The sequence below is a fragment of the Electrona antarctica genome (assembly GCF_951216825.1).
Source record: "Electrona antarctica genome assembly, chromosome: 8".
In the NCBI taxonomy this organism is placed as follows: domain Eukaryota; kingdom Metazoa; phylum Chordata; class Actinopteri; order Myctophiformes; family Myctophidae; genus Electrona; species Electrona antarctica.
The window spans coordinates 41,521,191-41,542,827 of NC_136789.1; the positions used below are offsets into that span (position 1 = coordinate 41,521,191).

General features: G+C 43.4%; 1 protein-coding gene across 1 annotated transcript in view; it reads left to right on the forward strand.

Annotated features, from left to right (window-relative positions):
• LOC306928771 (inactive serine/threonine-protein kinase TEX14-like) overlaps nucleotides 1–21,637 on the forward strand; it is a gene marked incomplete at its 5' end in the record, with an annotated part of 26,195 nt that continues 4,558 nt past the window's right edge. Inside the window, 17 exons of the mRNA XM_079509043.1 lie at nucleotides 1–136; nucleotides 1,423–1,543; nucleotides 2,066–2,231; nucleotides 4,457–4,569; nucleotides 4,774–4,849; nucleotides 5,814–5,938; nucleotides 6,158–6,259; nucleotides 7,033–7,156; nucleotides 7,653–7,831; nucleotides 11,561–11,709; nucleotides 12,555–12,745; nucleotides 13,406–13,514; nucleotides 15,050–15,358; nucleotides 18,759–18,859; nucleotides 19,164–19,246; nucleotides 19,492–19,568; nucleotides 21,017–21,232. Coding sequence (XP_079365169.1) covers nucleotides 1–136; nucleotides 1,423–1,543; nucleotides 2,066–2,231; nucleotides 4,457–4,569; nucleotides 4,774–4,849; nucleotides 5,814–5,938; nucleotides 6,158–6,259; nucleotides 7,033–7,156; nucleotides 7,653–7,831; nucleotides 11,561–11,709; nucleotides 12,555–12,745; nucleotides 13,406–13,514; nucleotides 15,050–15,358; nucleotides 18,759–18,859; nucleotides 19,164–19,246; nucleotides 19,492–19,568; nucleotides 21,017–21,232 — 2,377 coding nt within the window. The remainder of the gene's footprint in view (nucleotides 137–1,422; nucleotides 1,544–2,065; nucleotides 2,232–4,456; nucleotides 4,570–4,773; nucleotides 4,850–5,813; nucleotides 5,939–6,157; nucleotides 6,260–7,032; nucleotides 7,157–7,652; nucleotides 7,832–11,560; nucleotides 11,710–12,554; nucleotides 12,746–13,405; nucleotides 13,515–15,049; nucleotides 15,359–18,758; nucleotides 18,860–19,163; nucleotides 19,247–19,491; nucleotides 19,569–21,016; nucleotides 21,233–21,637) is intronic.

The window sequence follows — 21,637 nt, forward strand, 5'->3', positions numbered from 1 at the left end:
ATGAAGACGGCATGGCCCTACCCGTGCGGTGTGCATCTTAGTGTTGTGGTGAGAAGTGATGGTGATCTGTCTGCTCGGCTGCACAGATACACCATGGACAAAAACATGGCAGAGATGGAGAAACTGCTGAACAAAGGTACACAACTCTGTTACTACTTATACTATTAAAGCCTCATATACTCTGTATTACCATGGCGTTGAATTCTTGCTTGCCAAAAGGAACAGTTGTTAGCCGATAGAACAGTTTTTATTTAAGTGAAGTTACATCCCCCTGCGATAAGTATTCTTAAATTGACGTTCAAGAGATCATTTTGACTAGGTAAATAAGATTCATGCATGTCCATTTGGAGCAAAGTATTATAGATTCTTGGAAAATCATTCATGGTAAGAAATGAGAACCCTGAAGAAGGCAGTTTGTTTGTCGAAATGTTGGTCTCATCTCTGTGTCCAAAATAACACTTTTGGCATTGGTAGCTACGAGTGTGCGGCTATAAATGTTTTCATTAAAGAAATGAGAACACAACATTTTGTTTATTATTTAAAGGGAAGCAAGTTCAAATACTTTGTATTCAGATATGTTATTAGTGTGGTTGCCTCTAGTTCTTCCAGGTATACAGTATATCGTCTCTGTCGGGTGAAAACCTCATACTTCCAAAACTGTAACTTTTCAGGAAAATAGCAAAAGTAGCAGATCTACAAGCTCAAAACTTTAGCTTGTGGATATGCTACTTTTGATGGTTTTGCATTTGCAGGCGTTGACACTAAGGGTTGCCTACCTGCCCCTGGCAGGTAAATAAAACCTTTGGGCAGGTGCAGTTTGCTTTCAGGTTGCCCGTCCGGGCATGTGCTCGTTTGAGAGGGGACGCACCTTCTATAAACACAATATAAACACAACATGAGATATCTGTCTAAACACCTGGATGTGGCCAGAGAGCTTTGTCTTCTGGTCTGTGGAATGTAAAATAGGAGCACTGTTTACCTATAATGTAATGTTTGTATCGCACAGCCCCAGAAAGTAAAGAATTCAAATTTTACCTATCATTTTATAATGGACAATTTACTTTTCGGGCAAGTGGGCATGACCTTTGGTTAAGTAGAACATCACTTTGGGCAAGTTCCTCTGAGACCTTAGTGTCAAGCCCTGTTTTGTGTGACGCTGTACTGTAGTATGATCAAGTAGGGTGTTAATTTATGAAAAAACACAAAAGGTGAGAATAGATGGGGGCGGGGGTGGGTTTCTGCTAGCCTTGGTTCCAGCCTGCTTCACTGCCTGTGTGAATTTGTTTTGCCACAGTGACAAAACAAATTCACGACTGCGTTCCGTGAATTTGTTTGTTGATTCAGGCTGGAACCCAGGCTAGGTTTCTACCAGACAGCGCCGATATGTTCTATATAATACAGTGTTGTTCTTGTGTGTTGCAGGGGTGGAGGTGGACTCCGACTCCATGAACCACATCGGTCAGACAGCCCTGTTCTTTGCTGCTCTCTTGGGCCGCACGGCTATCACAAAGCTGCTGCTGCAATATGGTGCCGACCCAAACCAGTAAGTATCGAGCAAGCTATCATGGAGTTAATAATAATGATATCACTCTTTTAACCAAATTAGCCCTTTACTTAGTTGTACATCAAATAGCGAAAATAACCGATCTACAATCTCCCAGTTTTCAACTATTTTCACAGTACGTTTGTTGATTTTTACTGAATGTTCACCTAATATTATCACGCGCTCATAGTAAGAACACTCCTGTTCACGTGGTCTCGTGTAGCCAGGTGATCAGAGATCACACCAAATGTCCACCGGATGGTGCTCTCACACATGAGTGAGCAACCACAGCAACAAGCACTGAAGTCACAAAGTTTCTTGACCCCATGATATTAAATGTTCTTAAACCGTTAAATAGAATATGCAGATCATTTGGTTGAGGTGCTGGGATGGAAAATATCACGAAGAAAAAGCATATTCCCGCACAAATCTGCTCCAGTGTAATTTAATGACTTTTTAAAAAATTGCTTAAATCGATTAGTTTGATTAACCGTTGCGCCCTATACTTGCTTGTTGCTTCAGCCGCTGTGAGGACGGCAGCACAGCGGTCCATGCTGCTGTGTTCTCCTGCAAGCCCTGGCTGCTGCACGCACTGCTGGAAGCTGGAGGAGATCTCCGACTGCACGACCTGGACGGCAGGACCCCGCAGGACTGGCTCACCACTGCACCCGAGCAGCACCGCGCTAGAGTAGGTCTCTACTCTACACACACTGGCTGACCACTGCACCCGAGCAGCACCGCGCTAGAGTAGGTCTCTACTCTACACACACTGGCTCACCACTGCACCCGAGCAGCACCGCGCTAGAGTAGGTCTCTACTCTACACACACTGGCTCACCACTGCACCCGAGTAGCACCGCGCTAGAGTAGGTCTCTACTCTACACACACTGGCTGACCACTGCACCCGAGCAGCACTAGAGTAAGGCCCTCATTTATCAATCGAGTGTAAAATCTGCCCCAAATTCGAGTGTAGGATTCGTAGTACACCCACGTCGGGTCGGCATTTACAAAGTGATCGCAGACAGCTGTTTCTTCCTTAATTTCGTTCGGACGTTTATAAATGTGACGGCTGAAATCTATCTGGCACGCCCTATGAAATCAAGCCTCGCCCTCGTTTTTGCGACATGAACAACTGCAATACGACCTGGAAACCATGGATACAGGAAAAACGTACTGCCCGCCTCACCCCCCTCTCTCATACACACACACACACACACACACACACACACACAACTTGCAAGCCCAACTAACTGGTGTGTTGTATCTTAAATAAAGAACGAACACCTGCATGAATTAAATAATTCCCTCTCACCTGTTTCCCTCTCACCTCGCTTGCCTTTCTGTCATGTCCACGCACGCACCTCAAGGCTACATGACACATCGCATCGCCATGAATGGAATACGTTTGTAGGCCTATAATAATTTTACCCATTCGTGCGCAGTGCACGGCGAAGGCGATCAGTGAGACTGCGCGCACTGCTGTGATAAGTCCTGTGGGTGAGTCAGTGATGCCTGCATGAGAGATAGGCTACCATGTCGTCAAGGCAGTCATAATCAACGTTTATGGAGTGATTTGATCATTGATGAACGAATCATAAACATATGGATGAAGGTTTGCATGTGTGCCGGTATGTGCTGGCCTGGGCTGGCGACGCACGCCTCCCGACCCCCGAAAATGATCTCGCTTTTATCTGAACTGTCAAAGCGCTTATTTAAATGGTGAATGATTAAGCCCCTTACGCCTATAGCCTGCTACAATTGCAAATAGGCAAGCTGTATGATTGTCATTGTCACTTGGAAATAAAGGCGTGCAGTCCATGTGCCTTTTTTTAAAATAATATCACAGTGATTCTATAGGCATCTGATGTCACGCTCATGCCGCATGCGATGCGCTCCCAAATCATCTCACAAGTGCGCTCGCATAACAAGGCCAGTAAAGCACTGTTTGATTAAGCACAAACTAATACATTGTAAACATGTTATATTGTTTTTAATTGCGCGATTTTAATTACTTGTAAAGTTGGAAATCTCTCTTTTTCTTTTTCTTTTTACATGTATATACATACAGTTTTATATTAACATTTTAGGAGTGAAAACATATGTTTAGATGCCTGTGACAGCGTGTCAGCAGTTCAGACAATGCTGCTCCGCTGTTCTACGACAGAAAAACAGGTGAGGACAAAGCGTACGACAGCTCCCGACCAGACGTGAGTTTTGTCCTGGCTCAAGTTCAAAATCAAACGTTGGCGCAAATGGTAAATGCCGAAAATTGCGGTAATTTCGGCGTACACCCATATTTTGGCGTACGCACGGTTGATAAATGAGGGCCTAGGTCTCTACTCTACACACACTGGCTCACCACTGCACCCGAGCAGCACCGTGCTAGAGTAGGTCTCTACTCTACACACACTGGCTGACCATTGCACCCGAGCAGCACCGCGCTACAGTAGGTCTCACAGTTTTCAGTCGCCACGACTGATGTAATTTGGATTCGATTTGATATTCGTTGATATATAAAACGGTAGTTCTCCCAACTTCATGTCAAGGACCACCAAAATGATATGGATTTAATTTGGCTGCGGACCCCCATCTCAAAAATATTTTGTGCCAGGGACCTCCAGAAGCAAAGATTTATATAAAACATGTATATAAAGATTTTCACAAATTTTCATGATATTTCAAAAATAGCAGATCTGCTATGAACTTGTAGATCTGCTATTTTGGAATAGCCAAAGTATAAAATATGGATAAAGTGGTTAAAATTATATTTTTGGCGACCCCCTGGTACCCCACTCAAGTACCCTCCAGACCCCACATTGAGAACCACTGATATAAATAATCAACCAAATTAGGAAATAATGGATTGTTGCAGGCAGCCCTATGTAATCTACTCTCTTTGTTCTGGTCATACAGATGGTGGACTTTCTGCACAGCTTGACGTTTCAGGTGCACCAGCGCCTGCAGAGTCCAGTGATGAAGGGACACTTCCATACATCTAACTCCATCTCACGCTTCTTCAAGTGCCGGTATGGTGCTCCTCATATTCTTCATCCTCAACCCTGTCAAATTGGTTTATAGCGCAAGTATCTGTATCTGTTAGTACTGGTCCTTTTTATGCTCATATATGAACATTTTCTTATCTGTCAGTCCTTGTCCCTTTTATGCCCATTTATGGAGATCGCACCCCCAGGTACTAATTATTGGCTTGTGTATGATCCTGTTTTCCACAGAGGCTGGGACCTGAACAGATTTCTGGGCAGCAAGTCTTCCATGTCTAACCAGGTGCCGTGTCGAGGTTTCGGAAAGGTATTTCTTTGATCTTCAGTTAAGTAGCAGAGCTCAAGGTTCAAGGAGTTTTATTGTCATTCCATAATACAAGTACAGAATGAAATTTGTTTACCCAGGTCCTGGTCAGGCAAAAAGATAAAAATACATCTAAATGAGAGTTCCAGTGGCTAGAGAAGCCGCTGCACTACTGCGCACCGCCATGCTAGTAGAATTAGTTCTTTCTTCTGCTTCTTCTCTTCGGCATGGCATTAAATGTTCATTCTTTACAGATACTATTAAATCACAGCATGTCATACATGCTGTACGTAGTTCAACCTATAATTAGCCCTCATTAGATCCATAATGATCTAAATTACCACCCTGGGCAAGACCTACGCTGAAAAGACTATCATCGGAAGTTGCGGGATTTTAGCGGAAGTATCGCCCATTGATGCTTTACAAATCAGTTTACATTCTCCGCGAATGAAACAAGTGTTGTGATTGGTCGGGAAAATATCGTATCCGGGGGAAATACAGCTGACGGATGTTCCGCCCGATAGCTTCTCTGCCTTAGGTTGTGACCAGGCTCTTCTTTTCGCAGAAAAGTAAGCCTGGGACCGAGGCTACTAAATTACAGGCCAATCTCAAAACTTCCTATTAAATCAACAGTCATTATACATTGAAATGATTAGCCCTTGAGCTTATTTAGCAACTTTATCAATCATAAACGTGCACAAAAAGTAACGAGTAGCATAGTACAACCATATAATAAAAAATAATGAATAATTACTTTTATTATTTTTTTTTTTAAAGGATCATGATGTATACAGGAATAGGACAATTAGCTGCCCTGCTCTGTAAAGCTGGTTTGACACAGTCTAGTCTACATATTAGTCCCTTTTCTAGACCTGACACACCGCTTATACAGAGTGAGACAGAGAGATCAATTATTTCATCAGATTACCAAACTAAGTCATCTCCTGCTTTGTGCGTGTCTATCCAGATGTGTGTGGACAAGGTCCTGGGTATGTCGGCCCCAATTCCAGTGATAGTGGACAGTGATCTGACACTGGATGATGACGAAGCTCCGTTCTCATTTAGCTGTGGCTCTTTCATCTCCATGACCAAGTGAGACCCATCGTTTGATGTATTGTTAATTGTCACCCATATAGCTTTGTTTCAGCATTACTTTACGTGAATATAAATCATCTAAATCGTGGGTCACTGCTTCAGCTCTCTCTCAGCTAAGGGTTCCTTGGCCTGAAAAACATTGTGAACCACACCATGACTGTTCTAAATGTCCTTTTGTACATGTGCACATTTAACCAGAGAGCCTGTGTATTTCAGATGCATGTGGAAAGACTCCCGGGTCACAATGAAAGAACTAATTGCCAGTGCCACCCCGGCATCTTACCTTGACCTTCTCCTAATTGAGCAAGACTACTGCTGGTGAGGGCTATGTTTAGCTAAGTGATTTGGTGTCAAGGGAAAAAAAGGTGGGGATCAAAATTGACGCCTGGGTGACCATGGTCAGCGAAGCATACAGTATATGGTTAAAATTAACATTATTATGACATATGCAGTGTCTTGTATACCGGTAAATATATTTTCATTGGTGCGTCAGCCTTTTTATATTGTGATTGTGTGTCTGTTTGTATTTTGTTTGTATTATTGTTCTGCAAGTCTGAGAAGACTCAAATGAGTTTCACCCTTCTTTTTACTGCACCATACAGTATATCATGACTCTGATGAAGACCGTAAGGTCGAAACATTAGTCGTTTTTATTTTCTAGTAGTTTTCCTCTCCTCCTTCTGCATACAGTATATATATTTTTTTCACATTAGGTGTGACAATAATGTCTTTCTCGTTTCTGATTGGTTGTGGGGTTTGGGGAAGTTAGCATGTCAGGTGAGAAGATGAGGCTGGTGCACGCTTTGATGCTTGCTGTGGTTGTCAAAGCGTGGTCCAGGGACACTCAGGGTTCATACAAAGATGAAGAATCTTTCCCGACAGTCATAGTGTGTGTGTGTGTGTGTGTGTGTGTGTGTGTGTGTGTGTGTGTGTGTGTGTGTGTGTGTGTGTGTGTGTGTGTGTGTGTGTGTGTGTGTGTGTGTGTGTGTGTGTGTGTGTGTGTGTGTGTGTGTGTGTGTGTGTGTGTGTGTGTGTGTGTGTGTGTGTGTGTGTGTGTGTGTGTGTGTGTGTGTGTGTGTGTGTGTGTATAGTCAGTTGCCCCATTCCCAGCTGTTGCAGCTCGTGGCAGTGAATCTGTCAGATGACCTTCACAGGACCAGACTGGTATTTGAGAGGGTCCATGTTGGTTCCCTATACAACCTGCTTCACCACAAGGTAACACAAAAACACTACCCCCCACACCCCCTTGACTCCACACGCACACAAAGCAAATTGACAAAATGGATGTTATCCTTTGTCAGTGTTGCACAAAAACCGCAAATATTAAAAATAAACGAAAGGCCTTTTCAGACGGGGAGCGACTAACGCGCCTAGTAATTCATTTTCAATAAGAGGCTTGCGTTTATTTTGGACACGCGGAGAAGTTGAGCGCCGATTACGCAAGCATATTTTCACAGGCGCGGTCCCGTGAAATTGTCACGTGCGTGCAAAAAATATTTATGCTATACGCGTCCCGCGCCACATCACCTCATGAGCAGACCTGTCGCTGATCCAGGCGACAACGCCTGCGTCACTCGCTCCCCGTCTGAAAGGACCTTAATTCTGAAAGATGAAAAGTTAAATAAAATGTGTTCATTAGCGATCATTCTTTTTCATAAATAATCAATGAAATGGATTAGTTTCATAACTGTCGAATCCCTCCGTCTTCTAGCAACCAAAGTTTCCACGGCCGCAGGCGGAGGACCTGCTGTGGACGGTGGTGCAGGTGTGTGAAGGTCTCATGTACCTGCACAGTGGAGGCCTGGTCATGAGAGCCCTGTCCTCTCACAGCGTCCTACTCACGCGCCCTGGGCTGGCCAAGCTCACTGGCCTGGGCTTCATGGTCCCCAGGTAGGGAAAGTCTGACCCAGACTCGCATTGTGTTGTGATTGCTCGAAGAAAACAGTTTCCGGGGGAAGTAGGCTGGCTATACATACGACGGAAGTTCAGCCCTATACAAGGGTTGACAAAAAAGCGTTGCACGACTGCCCGTGGCAAGTCAATAAAACGTTCGAGCAAGTGGAATTTGCTTTCAGGTTGCCCGACGGGCAAGTGTGCTTGAGTGGGGAAGAAACTGTTCACTATAAACTAAAGTCATTGTAGCGCCTAAAGCCCATTATTAGGCGGTACTGGTTGCCAACAGCCAGGATTGAAGTTATGACGTGTGCTCCAGGAAAGCAGAGATATACAATAGATCTACAGTATATACAGAATGATATACTGTATGTACAGTATAGAGACAGTAGATACAATGTATATGCAGTAGATTTATGCAGATACACAGTATATGAAGTAGTTGATATACAGATACAACACAAAGTTGATTGATTCAATATACAGATACACAGTACAGATATGTACAGATATAAAAGCCGGGACAACGCTCCACACGTCCCAGACGTCCCACGACCCTTCTGACTCCAAAACTATGGAATGAACTTCCCATTGCAATCAGAACTGCGAACTCCCAATCTTCCGCTGTAGTCTGAAAACTCACCTCTTCAGACTCCATCTTGGCCCGTAGCACTTGCACTAGCCTCGACAACCTTACAGGCGTATGTATGCAAAGGCTAAACGTATGTAATTTAGATTCATAATTTAGCATTTGATTAGATTTATAATTCAGCATTTTATGTAGACGTAGCACGTAGCACTCTATAATGTATACTCATAGCTTCACTGTACAGATTATCTACTGTTAGACAGATATTAGGTTCTTAGCTTGACTTATGATTCTTGATGACTATTTCTATGTATTTGAAGTATTACCTTGTGTTGTTGCTTACTGTAAATCGCTCTGGATTAAGAGCGTCTGCTAAATGCCGAAATTGTAAATTGAAGACAATTAGATCTAAAATACAGATAATAAAAGCATAATGTCTAGTAAATCTTTTGCTAGGATTTCCTAAAGGAGATTAAAGGGGATTTCTTTAACTTCTCTGTACAAATATACATGTCATTTGTTGCCCTTAGCGTAGAGCTCCTCTGAAGAGCCAGATTTGACGCTAGTATAGGTCACCTTATCGTCATCTTGTGTCCTGGATCCTCTCACGGCGGTCTTCGTCTGACTGGTGTGGATGATGGACGCGTAGGTCAGACCGCCATCAGGGTCGATCTGATTGGACGATAGTCCCGGTTGACTCACTGTTGTTGTGCTCTGATTGGTTGAGTTCAGGGAATTGTTCTGGGTTGGCATGTTGTTCCTCTTGACAATGAAGATCACAGATGCTGTTGTTACGACCAAAACAACAGACACCACAACGATCACCGTGGCAATGACATTGGGACCCCCCTCATGTTCTGGTGCTGACGAGAGGAGACTAGGATCAGTTGTTACACTTTTACACAAAACTGAGGTGCTGATATTGTTATACATTAAATTAACCCGGCATTTCTTTGTAGAAGCACAGCATTACATCTGTCCACAACTACTACTGACCCAGTTGTAAGGTCCTTTCAAACGGGCTGCGATTCTATAGTTCATTTTCAATGAGACCTGCGTTTCTTTTTCAGTACGCGCGGAGAAGTCGAGTGGCAACAACGCAAGCTTATTTACGTGTGCGCGGTCCCGTGAAATTGTTGCGTGCGTGCTCGTTTTGTGCACAGGCCCACGACTCACCAGACCTGGATTCTGTTTCGCTTTTTTATACGCTTGCGTTGTCGCGCCCCTCTTGAGCAGACCTGTTGCAGACCTGTTGATCCAGGCAACAACGTCTGCATTAATCACTGCCCGTTTCAAAGGACCTTAATGTGGGGTCATTTGTGACATGCTCTCTCCACTCCACTCATAATTAGTAGTGTAACGAATGACCTTTCCAATTCAATAACAGTTACTGATTTAAATGGGTTCGTTACCTAGCCGCGACATTATGTACAAATAGCCACCAACAATTGGTGTATAGTATTTATCTTTAGTTCAGCAGCGGCAGCGCCAAGATTTCTTAAGTTCGCAGCAACATGCATATGACTCTTCAACACAGAGTGGCAAACATACACATAGAGGGAGAGCGTGGAAGAGGGGCAGAACGAGAGATCATCAGTAAATGCGCGTCCCAACTCTCCAAACACCGGCTGTATTTCTTCCTACTCCAATTTGGCAGCCAGCGAATGACACTAGTGGCCACACTGCTTGTTGTGCAACCACTACAGAAACTAGGAAGGCAAGCCAACAATACCGGTAGCAAACAAAATAAATTAATTATATAGATGGATGGATGGATGCATGGTTGGATATATAGAGACAGATTTTAGGAAATAGAATCGATTCAGAATCATAGAAAGTAAGAATCACAATTTTTATGTGAATTGTTTGTCACGCTGTGGCAGTTAACCCCCCCCCCCCCCCCCCCCATACCTCGTAGGAAGTCAACAGATGCCTGCACTTCTCCAGAGACAGACACCTGACATCTGATCTTGTTGGTTGGGTCGTCCTTTTTTATGGTCAATGTAGTAGAACATCCAGGCAGTGAGTTCATCAGGGCACCTTCTTCTTTTATCCAGCTCAGAGTGTGATCTTCACAGCTTCCACCCTTTAGAAACAGAGAACACTTCAATGTTTGTTCAGTCAAACTGCTTCCTCTAGTGATGTCTCTCACTTCCAATACAGTCAAGTCAATCCAGTGGTTTTCTCCATGTTTGTTTGTGTTTTTATATAGCCGATAGCCATAAAGACCAACATCTTCAGCTCTGATATCTTTAACAGTCAGAGAGCAGTTAGACTCCAAGCTCATTCTGTTTCCTTTAGATGGATTTATTCCACTCGTTCGAATCGAACCACCTTCAGCCACACGGACAGTTTTGGAATCCTTTCCGTTATAAAGCCACACAGTTGAAACACAGCCGGGGTCATCGGGTAGTTTTGTGTTAAATGGCAGATTGATAGTATAACCAGATCTACTGTAGAGGTGAGTGAGTTTTAGGAGGTCGGTGTTGTCGACTCCAAGCAGCAGCAATAAGAACAGTTGAATCCATCTGATCCAAGACATTCTGATATGAATATGTCTTTTTGTGTCACTCTGAGCTGTCTGTCTTGACTGTCTCAGTGTGTGTGCAGTGAGGCTGACCGCAAAGCAGCATGTGTGTATTGTGGTTGATATTATTTCCTCATACAGTAACACGTCATTCTTCAATGTGTTTCCTGTTAGAACGTTCATGTCGCAGTTCCCACATGGAATAGACTTTAAAGTCTCTGTATTTTACAGGCTCTAAGTCTGAATAGTAAATATGTGTTTTTTGTATGTACTGTAGGCCCTTTTGAGCTTTGTACTGTATAGCACTGTTTCTCAAAGTGTGTGCTGTGAGACCCTAGGGTGCCAGCATGACACAAGTCCAGGGGTGCCGCAGAATACTTTAATAATATTTGGAATTTATCAATATCACTTAAATTTAACCACTTAGACCCTCCTACCACTTTGTGTACTTGGCGGCGTGGTGCGATCTTTTTCAGCTTGCAGTATCAGTCAGAGTCTGCCTAATTTTGCAGACATGCCCGTTTTGCCAAAAAGTGCCAAGAATGATGAGTGAGTGTGTGTGTGTGTGTGTGTGTGTGTGTGCCTGCCTGCCTGCCTGCCTGCCTGCCAGTAAGGAGACGTGTGTCCGAACGGCAGTGTCTCTAGCCTTACCACCCAGCCTGTACAACTGGGCTGCACCAGAGGTTATTCAACAGGAACCATGCACATGGAAGGCTGACCTGTACAGCCTGTGTGTCCTCATCCAAGAAATATACACAGGTAATGATACATTCTATTTAGTTTGCACTTTACATTTGGAACAAATCTCAGTGTTACAGTACAGAATACAATCTTTGCCGTAAAAACAAGCTAACATTTTTTTGCTTGTTTTTTTTTTTAGCTTAGCCTTAGCTAATTTATACTTTGTCATACTGTAGGCCAGTGTCACAAAGGTAGCAAAAATAGCAGCTCACAATGCCCCAATGTAGTTTTATTTTAACATCCCCATTTTAAATTAAATCTGGCACTGGTGGGGCGCCCGCTGACCAAGTGGTCCAGGAGCATGCCACATATACTGTAGGCTTTGGCCTATATGTGTCCCATTCATGACAACCTTTGCTGCATGTCTCTCCCCTTCTCTCTCTCCCTCTTTCCTGTCAGTCTTGATATATCAATAAAGGCAGAAACACATCTTAAAAAATAAAAGAAAACTGGCACTGGTTAAAAATAAATGGAAGATATATTTCATATCCTCCCAAAATAATAGTAATGCTGTGTTCACATTGGCAGATACAAAGCTACTGTACAGGCTACCGCTTATTTTCAATGTGACATTTCTTCAACCAGCGAGAAAGATACAACCAACGTTCATAGCTGCTACAAAGCTGCAATCCAAGTTGAGCTGGCTTCAACTGCAGCCAGGCTTTACTTTCCTTTATATTTTTCTTGCTTGTCGGACGCACGCTTGGATGACGTCAACTTGTGTTGATCAACACTACCACAGTGACTCAGTGCGACATACACACACTGCCTGTGCCACTTTGTATATTTTGTAGCTGCCAGTGTGAACACGCCATGAACTATGAAATAGTAACAAAGACTAAAACATTTCCTCTATGTTGTAGACATGATACCATGGGGCCTAGCTGAACCCAGATACATCAAGGAGGTGGTGGACGGCGGCCATGCCCTGGGTCCACACTGGAAGGTTCCTCAGCCGCACTACGACCTGATCAAAATGGGCCTGCGAGCCAGAGCTCAGGACCGCAGGCGCAGCATGCAGGACCTATACGACACAATGCGCTCCCACGGCAAGGTGTGCCTTCTTCTCATATCGTCGCTGACGGGTGGAATTCCTTTTTTTATTACCGTTATTATTTTTAAAACATTTTGAAATAGTGAAAATTACCGATGTACAAGCTTACAGCACGTTGCGACGTGTCGTGAGCTTTTCACTACTTTTGTGCGACACTTTTGTATTTTTTATTTAACCTTTATTTAACCAGTAAAAACACATTGAGACTGCGTCTCTTTTACAAGTGGGAACTGGCAATGATGAAGTGAGGCGTTGATTTAAAAAAACACACAGAGATACGATGTTTCTGCCCGACAGCGACCAATATACTTACAGTCCAGTGAGTCTCCAAGCTGTGGGCAAAATAATTTGCTTCTAGATTATTCGATTATTGGACCTACATGAGCAAGATTAAGTCGTCTGATCAGCTGTTGTAAACATGATACATGAAAGGGCATCGTCGGGGTCAGGATCGGATGCGGATGTTTCGAACGCTTCAAAGTTTGAGTGAAATTATAGCTCAAGTTTTAATAAATTAAATGCCCAACTAAATAATTTGTTTTGAAATTAAAAAGAAAAATCTAGTTTATTTTCGGAAACACCCTGACGTACAGTACGCGTGTGTGCGTGTGCAAGCCGTGCATGCGCGTGTGTGCGTATGTGTGTGGGTGTGTGTTATAGAAGCTCCCCCAGGAAGCAAGACAGAAGTGTGGTCTGCGTGCTGAGCCAAGAAACGCTGTGGTGGCATCAGGCTGTTCTCCGAGTCCTCAACACTGTGCTACTGGCACTGGTACTGAGCATATTCACTCACTCACTCACTCACTCACTCACTCACTCACTCACTCACTCACTCACACACACACACACACACACACACACACACACACACACACACACACACACACACACACACACACTTAAACACTGCTATTGACACTGGTACTGAGCATATTAACACACACACACACACACACACACACACACACACACACACACACACACACTTAAACACTGTGCTACTTTGATTAGTACTGAGCACACACACACACACACACACACACACACACACACACACACACACACACACACTATTTTTTGTGAAAAAATCTTGAAAATGTGTGCAAATCTTTGAATATGGCTACAGTAGCCTACCCAAGTTGGGAGAACTCACTCTCCAGCAGTCTCCATTCTCCAATGTCTCCATGTCATGAAAATATTCCAGCACAGGCACCACTCTCAAAATACTCTCGCATGTATGCGCTCATTCAAAAGCATTCTTACACTTTCTTTTCAATTTCATATGACATCAGGACATACACAATATATATTTTTCACATGTATTATTTATTAGTTTTATAGTTTTTTTATTGTACATTTTTGTACATATGTTTAGATGCCTGTTAGCTGGTCAGACAAGGCTGCTCCGATTGTCTACGACAGGGGTTCTCAACCCGTGGGTCGCGACCCCTCGGGGGGGTCGCCAAATTATTTTAGGGGGTCCCCAAATTATTTTCAAAAAAAATAAATATATATATATATTTTTTTTTAAATTTTATTTTCACGATTTTTCAAAAATAGCAGACCTACAAGCTCGTAGCGCGCCACTCGGTGGCGCGCTATGAGCTTGTAGATCTACAGTAAAACGGGTGCAGACAAAGCCTACGACAGCTCCCGACCAGACGTGAGTTTTGGTGTGACGTACGTCAAAGTCAAGCTGGAATGATAAAGGCCGATAAATGCGGTGATCTCGCCTTAGGCCCATTTTTTGGTGTAAATCACGTTGATAAATGAGGCCCTAAGGCCCCAATCTTGCATTTTAAAATAGTTCAGCTAGCTGATCTACATCGTCACGTTGTAGCTTGTAGATTGGCTTTTTGAAATTTAACATGGCAAAGAAATGTAGGGATAAGAGTTAAGCCGGTGTTCAAGATAGGACCCTTAAATCTACTCCAGCCATTCTCAACCTGTGGGCCGGGGCTGGTGCCTGGTGGGCTGTGAGGATATTGCAAGTGGGCCCCCAAATAATTGGCAAAACAATTATAAAAAGTAATTGATTATTGATCATTTCATCATATTTTGGGTATAAGTAAGTAAGAGCAACAGGTAAGAGGGATTTATTTACATAAAAATGATTTAATAACCTAAAAGTGATTTGTTTACATAAAAAAAACAAATGTATCATATCATATCATATCATATCATATCATATATCATATCATATCATATCATATCATATCATATCATATCATATCATATCATATCATATCATATCATATCATATCATATCATCAATCGTTGGGGTTCTCTCTCTGTCTCGTCCCTCAGGTGTACTTTCTACAGCGCTCCAGCCAGTGGCGGTTGAGACAGACGGTGAGACTGAAACAGAGAGCGGTGAAATCGCCGACCGGGCGGCGAGGATGACGAGGATCAGGTCCAACCTCAAGGCTTCCCGTCAGCTGCTGCTGCAGGCCAATAGAAGCCTGGACGCGGTGGAGAACGCTCTCCAGCTGGACATGACGGGAGGCACCCATCAAGATGTTTTCATCTTTCCAGCAGTGGGGCCACCGCCACAGTACCGGCTCCAGCCACAGGGGCACCCTGCAGTTGAGAAGATGGAGGTCCAGCTTCTGACAGGTTTGATTAGATTAGAATTATTTTTTGTATATCCCCCCCTCCCCGAAAAAGAGATCATTGACGTTGCTTGTTGATATCGCTACAACACCGGATACATGTATCAGGGCTAGAGCCCTGCACGGGCCCAAAATATGGGCCCTGACCCGGGCCTGTGGAGTTAAGGCCCGGGCCTGTTGTTGTACCGCCGTTTTAAAGCCCGGCCCGAAGCCCGAGTCCCGACACCTTTTCTAGCGAGTCGCTGGCCGTGCATTGTGCGCAGCGCAGCAACAGCTGCATGATAAAAAAACAAGTAAATAATAATTATAACTGAAGAACACTTACATCTTCTGCACTGTAGGCTACTCGTTTGGTAGGCGGTAATTATCCTGCAGTATATTAATTGTGACTGCTTGTTGATCAGAACAGCATGTAGCCGATCTACAAGCTCACAACGCGCCTGACGCCGTCTCGGAGTGTGTGTGTGTGTTTGTGTGTGTGTGTGCGTGCGCACAGCTGCAGTGCATAACTAAAAAGTGCCCTTCTGGGCACAGGTCTCCACCAGGAGGATAGGAGTGTGAGTGTGAGTGTTTGGCAAAATGTTTAGGAGCAATATAAACTAGGCCTGTCAGTCGATTAAAATATTTAATCGCGATTAATCGCATGATTGCCCATAGTTAATCGCCGATTAATCGCAAATTAATCACATATTTTTTATCCGTTCTAAATATACCTTAAATCAGTGGTTCAATATTTTTCATATCAAGGTCCATTATTTATTCTGCATTTGAGCCACGGACCACCATTTGATGACATTTAGCCTTCCAGACCCAAACTAAAGAACTGTATTGATGTTGGTACCATTAGGAGAGATAACAGGCTGTATGTTGATCAAAATAACATGTTTTCTAAGTTCTCTAATTGTGTAGACTTCTTGTAAATTAACTTTAAGTAATGCATTTGTTTAACAATTATTCAACTCTTGAGAGTTAAAGATCTATAAGGGTTCATTTGGTTACCAACCCTCCATCATTTAGCTGTGGGCCACCTGGAATCCCCTCAGGGACCACTGGTGGTCTTTTCAACACACACACACACACACACACACACACACACACACACACACACACACACACACACACACACACAGTCACACACACACCCCTCTCTCTCCTGCAAGTCAACATTAGCTTTAGCACTCATTAGCATGGTCTGTGTTCACAACTAACTAACTATGTTTGTCAACCAAAACTGCCAGAGTTTTGCTTTTGCCCAATGCAACGGAGGAGGCATTCAGCCTCTGCTCACAGCTCAACTGCAGTGCCCAGTGAAATGAAATGAAATGAAATCTATATTTACCCAGGGTATCTGGGCTAAGCTCAAGAACTTGTTTCCAGCCAGGCCCTGCTCATAGAACACATTTCATCGTAGTGGTTGATGCCTTGTTCAAGGGCATTTCAGCGGTGGTAATTTTAACGTGTCGGACGGCTGGTTCGAACTGGGAACCTTCCGGTATCTAGACCGCGCCGCTATCCGTTCGGCCACCGCTGCCAGTGCCCTATAGTACTGACGGTCCGGAGTCCGGACTGAGTGTGGGAATGGTAGAGAGAGAGTGGGGGGGGGGGGATGAGAGAGAGGCGGGGCTATTGGAATCTGCCTGCCTGCATTCAGATGCATGCGTCTCTCAACCGTTCTGTCAAACTTCACCGTGCGTTAATCGCGCGTTAATTAAATTAACGCCGTTAAAAGGACGTTGAGTTAACGCACGATTAACGTGTTAACTTTGACAGCCTTAATATAAACGTGTGAGTGCGTGTGCGCGTGCATGCGTGCGTGTGTGTGTGTGTGACGTGGCTTGGCCTGTTGTAGCTCCACCATGAGGCTGATTTGAAAACTGTCAAGTGGCATTTCTTCCAAAGCCTAGTGGGAATATGCATGCACAGTTTCACCACAATCGGACGCTGCGTTGAGTAGTTGTGGCGATTTGTACAAAACGGGTACAAAGCGGGCTACTCCTGAAAAGTTTAGAAGAAGTTTAGAAGCCAATCGTAGCCAATGAGGGTGGATTATGAGAAATCAAACAAACCCGTCTTGATCACATGACTGGAGAACATGTGTACCGATTTGCGTGAAATTTGGATAAAATCTGAAGGAGTAATATTAGAAAATGTGTTTTACATATGTCGGCCTCCTGGTGGCGCTATAAAGAGCAGATGTGAAAAATTCCAGGCAAAGGTTTTTCCTTGGCCTCTAGGGAGTTGGCATACAAAGTTATCCACAGATCCGTGCAGTTAGAGGTAAAAACACTTTTCTGCCAGTTATAGACAATTTCACGGAAATCACACATAGAAAATTTGGCATCGACCGGGTTAACGGTGCCGGAGATTAGCTGTTCACGGACGGACGGACGGACGGATAGAGTGCAAAACATACTCTCTCCCCATGCCTTTGGCCTGGTGGAGACAATTAGGAGAGAGAGAGAGAGAGAGAGAGAGAGAGAGAACCGTAGCACGGACACCCTGACAGACGGAGAAGGAAGGAGAAATGTTTTATGTCTGAAGAGAATTCAACACGCTGTTTGTTAAAAGTCTTTACCAGATTTTAGTGTGCCAACTGTGTGTGTGTGTGTGGTGGTGGGGGGGGGGTTGTGAGCCCGGCCCGGCCCTGGACCCGTTGGTCAGGGACAGAGTTGGCCTGGGCCCGGCCCGGCCCGCTTTGTCGGGTCCCGACAGGCTTGCAGGGCTCTAATCAAGGCCTTATTCAACAGAGAACAGATATTGTCGTCGTCGTCGACGACAATATAAGTTTACACTTAAGTTTACACTTTAAAAAAGGTCCAATTTCTAATAGGAGAGTTCACTCTGCTGGACCAAGAAGAACTATCTTTTTGGCTGACCCGGTACCCAGCTGAGCAGAACCCATTCCAGGAGTACAGTTCGCCACCACCAGAACATCTTTCAGACAAAGGGGGAAGAAGTACTCAGATTTATTTATTTTTCTTAAATAAACGTAGCAATACCATAATGTAGACATTCTCTGTTACAAGTAAAAGTCAGAGTAAAAAGTACAAAAGTATTGCCATCATTTGGCTTTTTTTTTCTTCTCGAAAATAGCAGCTCTACAGATGTGAGCTTGTAGATCTGCTGTTTTTCAAAGTATATAAGGCGTATTTGGTTAATGTAAGTTTTTAATAATAATCGAACTCCACAAAGTAACTTCTATCTAAAGTTTTCAAATAATTTCTTGTGGAGCAAGAAAGTACAACATTTACCTCTGAGATGTAGTGGAGTAGATTGTAGAAGTATCAAGTATTGAAACATAGACATAGTCACGATACTCAAGCAAACTAAAATAACCTCAAAATTGTGTGGTTGTGCAGTACTTGTGTAAATGTACTTAAGTTACTTTCCACCACTGTTTTCAGATGCAGACTCCAGCAGCTCAGCGTTTACCTCAGAGGAGGCTGGCAGTGGCAGCCAAGAGCTGACCTGTGACAGCCGCCCGCTCGGGGACAAGTGGACAGTGGTGAGATAACGTAACAATGTAGAGCTGGGAAATTAACCGAAAACTGATCGATACTGAAATTTAGAACCGCTCACCGACACACTCTTGTTAATGATAGTCGAATAATTGTTTTCTTTTTTATTATTACAATTATTATTATTATTATTATTATTATTATTATTATTATTATTATTATTATTATTATTATTATTATTATTATTATTTTTTTTTTCTATTATACTGAATATCATTGTATTTCTTATACTGTACATCAGCTCCTCTCTGAGGGTTGAGGATAATGCGTGTTTGCCCCTGGTGTTGCTAGGCAGCGGCAGGCAGACATTCCAGAGGACCAGAGAGAAGACAGCGGTCCCAGTCACCTAATCAGCAGCCAAAGGCACAACCCAGGTATAGGCCAACAGTGCTGACCGTGGCCCTTTGCGTCACCAGTTCAGCCTAAAATGTACCCATCATCATTACATTCATTAATACAATTATTGTGACAAGCCCAGCTTCCTACCTCCTAGGCCTGAGGCCCATACTGCATGCCAATTGCCAACAGGTAAGAGGTTGGGCTGAACAGGACAGGCTCGCCTGGCACTCTATAATACAACACAAAATAATAGTATTACTTGTATTAAATGTGCTTCCAGATGCTGTGTTTCATCTGACACAGATTGTGTGGAGGAGGAAGGACATTCTCTACAGCCTGAGCCAACCACATGGACAAGTGAGTTGTACTGAACACTAGGGCTGGGCAATTAACCCACAATATACCCAAACCAACATTTAGAACCAATACCAAACTTAATCTTGCCCATGTAGGTTAATCAAATAATTTAAAAGCAGTTTTTTATGTAGAGAATATCTTTGTATTTACAGGTGGTGTGTGATAGCTGCTATATACATGATGTTTGGAATATTAGCATTATCTGTAGGTGTGTAATAATAATAATAATAAAACTTTATTTGTATAGCACCTGTCATGACATGAAATGCAGCTCCTGTCATGACATGAAATGCAGCTCAAAGTCCTTTACAGAGCAATAAAGAAAAAAGAAAAGGCATGCCATAAAACAACACAAATAATAGCAGTGGAATAAGGCAATACAGTGAGGACATGAATAACAGGGATTTTAAAAGCTCAACTAAAAGCAAGAATGAAGATGTAGGTCTTGTGCTTTCAAAATGTCTACACAGGCTGCCTGTCGAAGGTATAGTCACTATAGTCAGTGGGAGTACATATGATATTGTGCGGCAAAGGTAAAGAAAAAAACACCCACATATTTCACATGGTTAAAAACCACCTCAGTGCATATGCCAGGCCTGTAGAACTTTGGGATATTCTGCATTCTACCTAAACCAGGGTCAAGCGCAGGATACCATTCTGATCTGTTGCCACTTTTGTGTTCCAATGCTCCCACTTGTATAGACAAAATCACACCTGTGTGAACTGAGTGGTGCAAGGTCTTATATAGTCTGATCAGCTATGTCAGTGACGTCACATACTAACCATAGCAACCATGCTTGTTTTTTTGGTACGAACAAACACGGGTACAAAGCCAGTTGTTGGAGTGGTTTGCACCACTCAACAAAAACACAGAGGCCAACCGGGTGCTCACAGGAGGGCTAGGATCAGCGGGAATGTAGACTTTAAAAAATCACACCTGTGTGAAGTGAGGGGTGCTCTTATCATCGTACATCATCCAATAAAAAAATGCATATATTATATTAGCCGATTTGCTCAGACACATATGGCGTTCATTGTCAATGGCATTTAATGTTTGTGTTAGCACATAAAGCAGATTTGCTCAGCCTCAGACACCTATGACGTAAATTCTCCTTTCATTGTCAATGGATAATGTGACACGAGTTAGGACAAAAAGCTGTATATAGGAGGGGCTAGCAACCCTCAAAAATAAGAGATCCGAGCACTAAAAAAATGGGTAGCAGAGGTTAACGTTAAAACAAATTTGACCGTATTCTATAAAAATGCCAACATGTTTTGACCGGTTAAGGTCTTCATCAGGGCGAGAACAGATGAAAACCTATACTCGAAACATGTTGGCATTTTTTATAGAATAAAATTTGTTTTAACTTCCTCTCCTCCTCATGTGTTGAGTGCTCGGATCTCTTCTTGCTTTTTAAAAGCTCCCACTTGTATTCTGTCTTTTGTAGACTACATATCGGAGTTGGTGGCTAGAATGACTGGATGCAAGGTGCCAGGTAGCGGTGACAGTGAAGAGGTGGACCACAATATGCAGGCAGCATGTCAATCCAACCAGACACACTTAGGCTGCAGGGACCACAACAGAAATCCCTCGACAGATCTCAGCACACAGAAGAGAACAACAGAGGATGAGAGTGGCACGGACTTGGAGAACAGCTCAGTGGGTAAGAGTGGAGATGGGATGTCCTTAACCCTATATACGTCCTTTTCCCCCCTCTACACCAAATCTCTTCATCGGAAATAGTCATTCTACAAGCTCACACCGTGCCACGGCGCGTTGTGAGCTTGTGGATTGGCTATTTCCGCCGAACGTTTGCCTATTACAGCAGAATAGGGACGGTATGGTTCACGTGGTAAAGATCAACAAATCAATACTCCTGAATAAGCTCTGGAAAATGGCTGTCTGAACTCTGAAGGTTTGTTTTTATAGGTGAGACTGAGTTGGACGCAGATTTCCACACGATCAATGAGAGCTTTAGTCAGACCTGTAGAGTCTGGGATGAAGAAGCATGTCCACAGGTATCAACTGGTCAAAATGCATGGCTCACTGCTACCGCTGTATGTTTTAA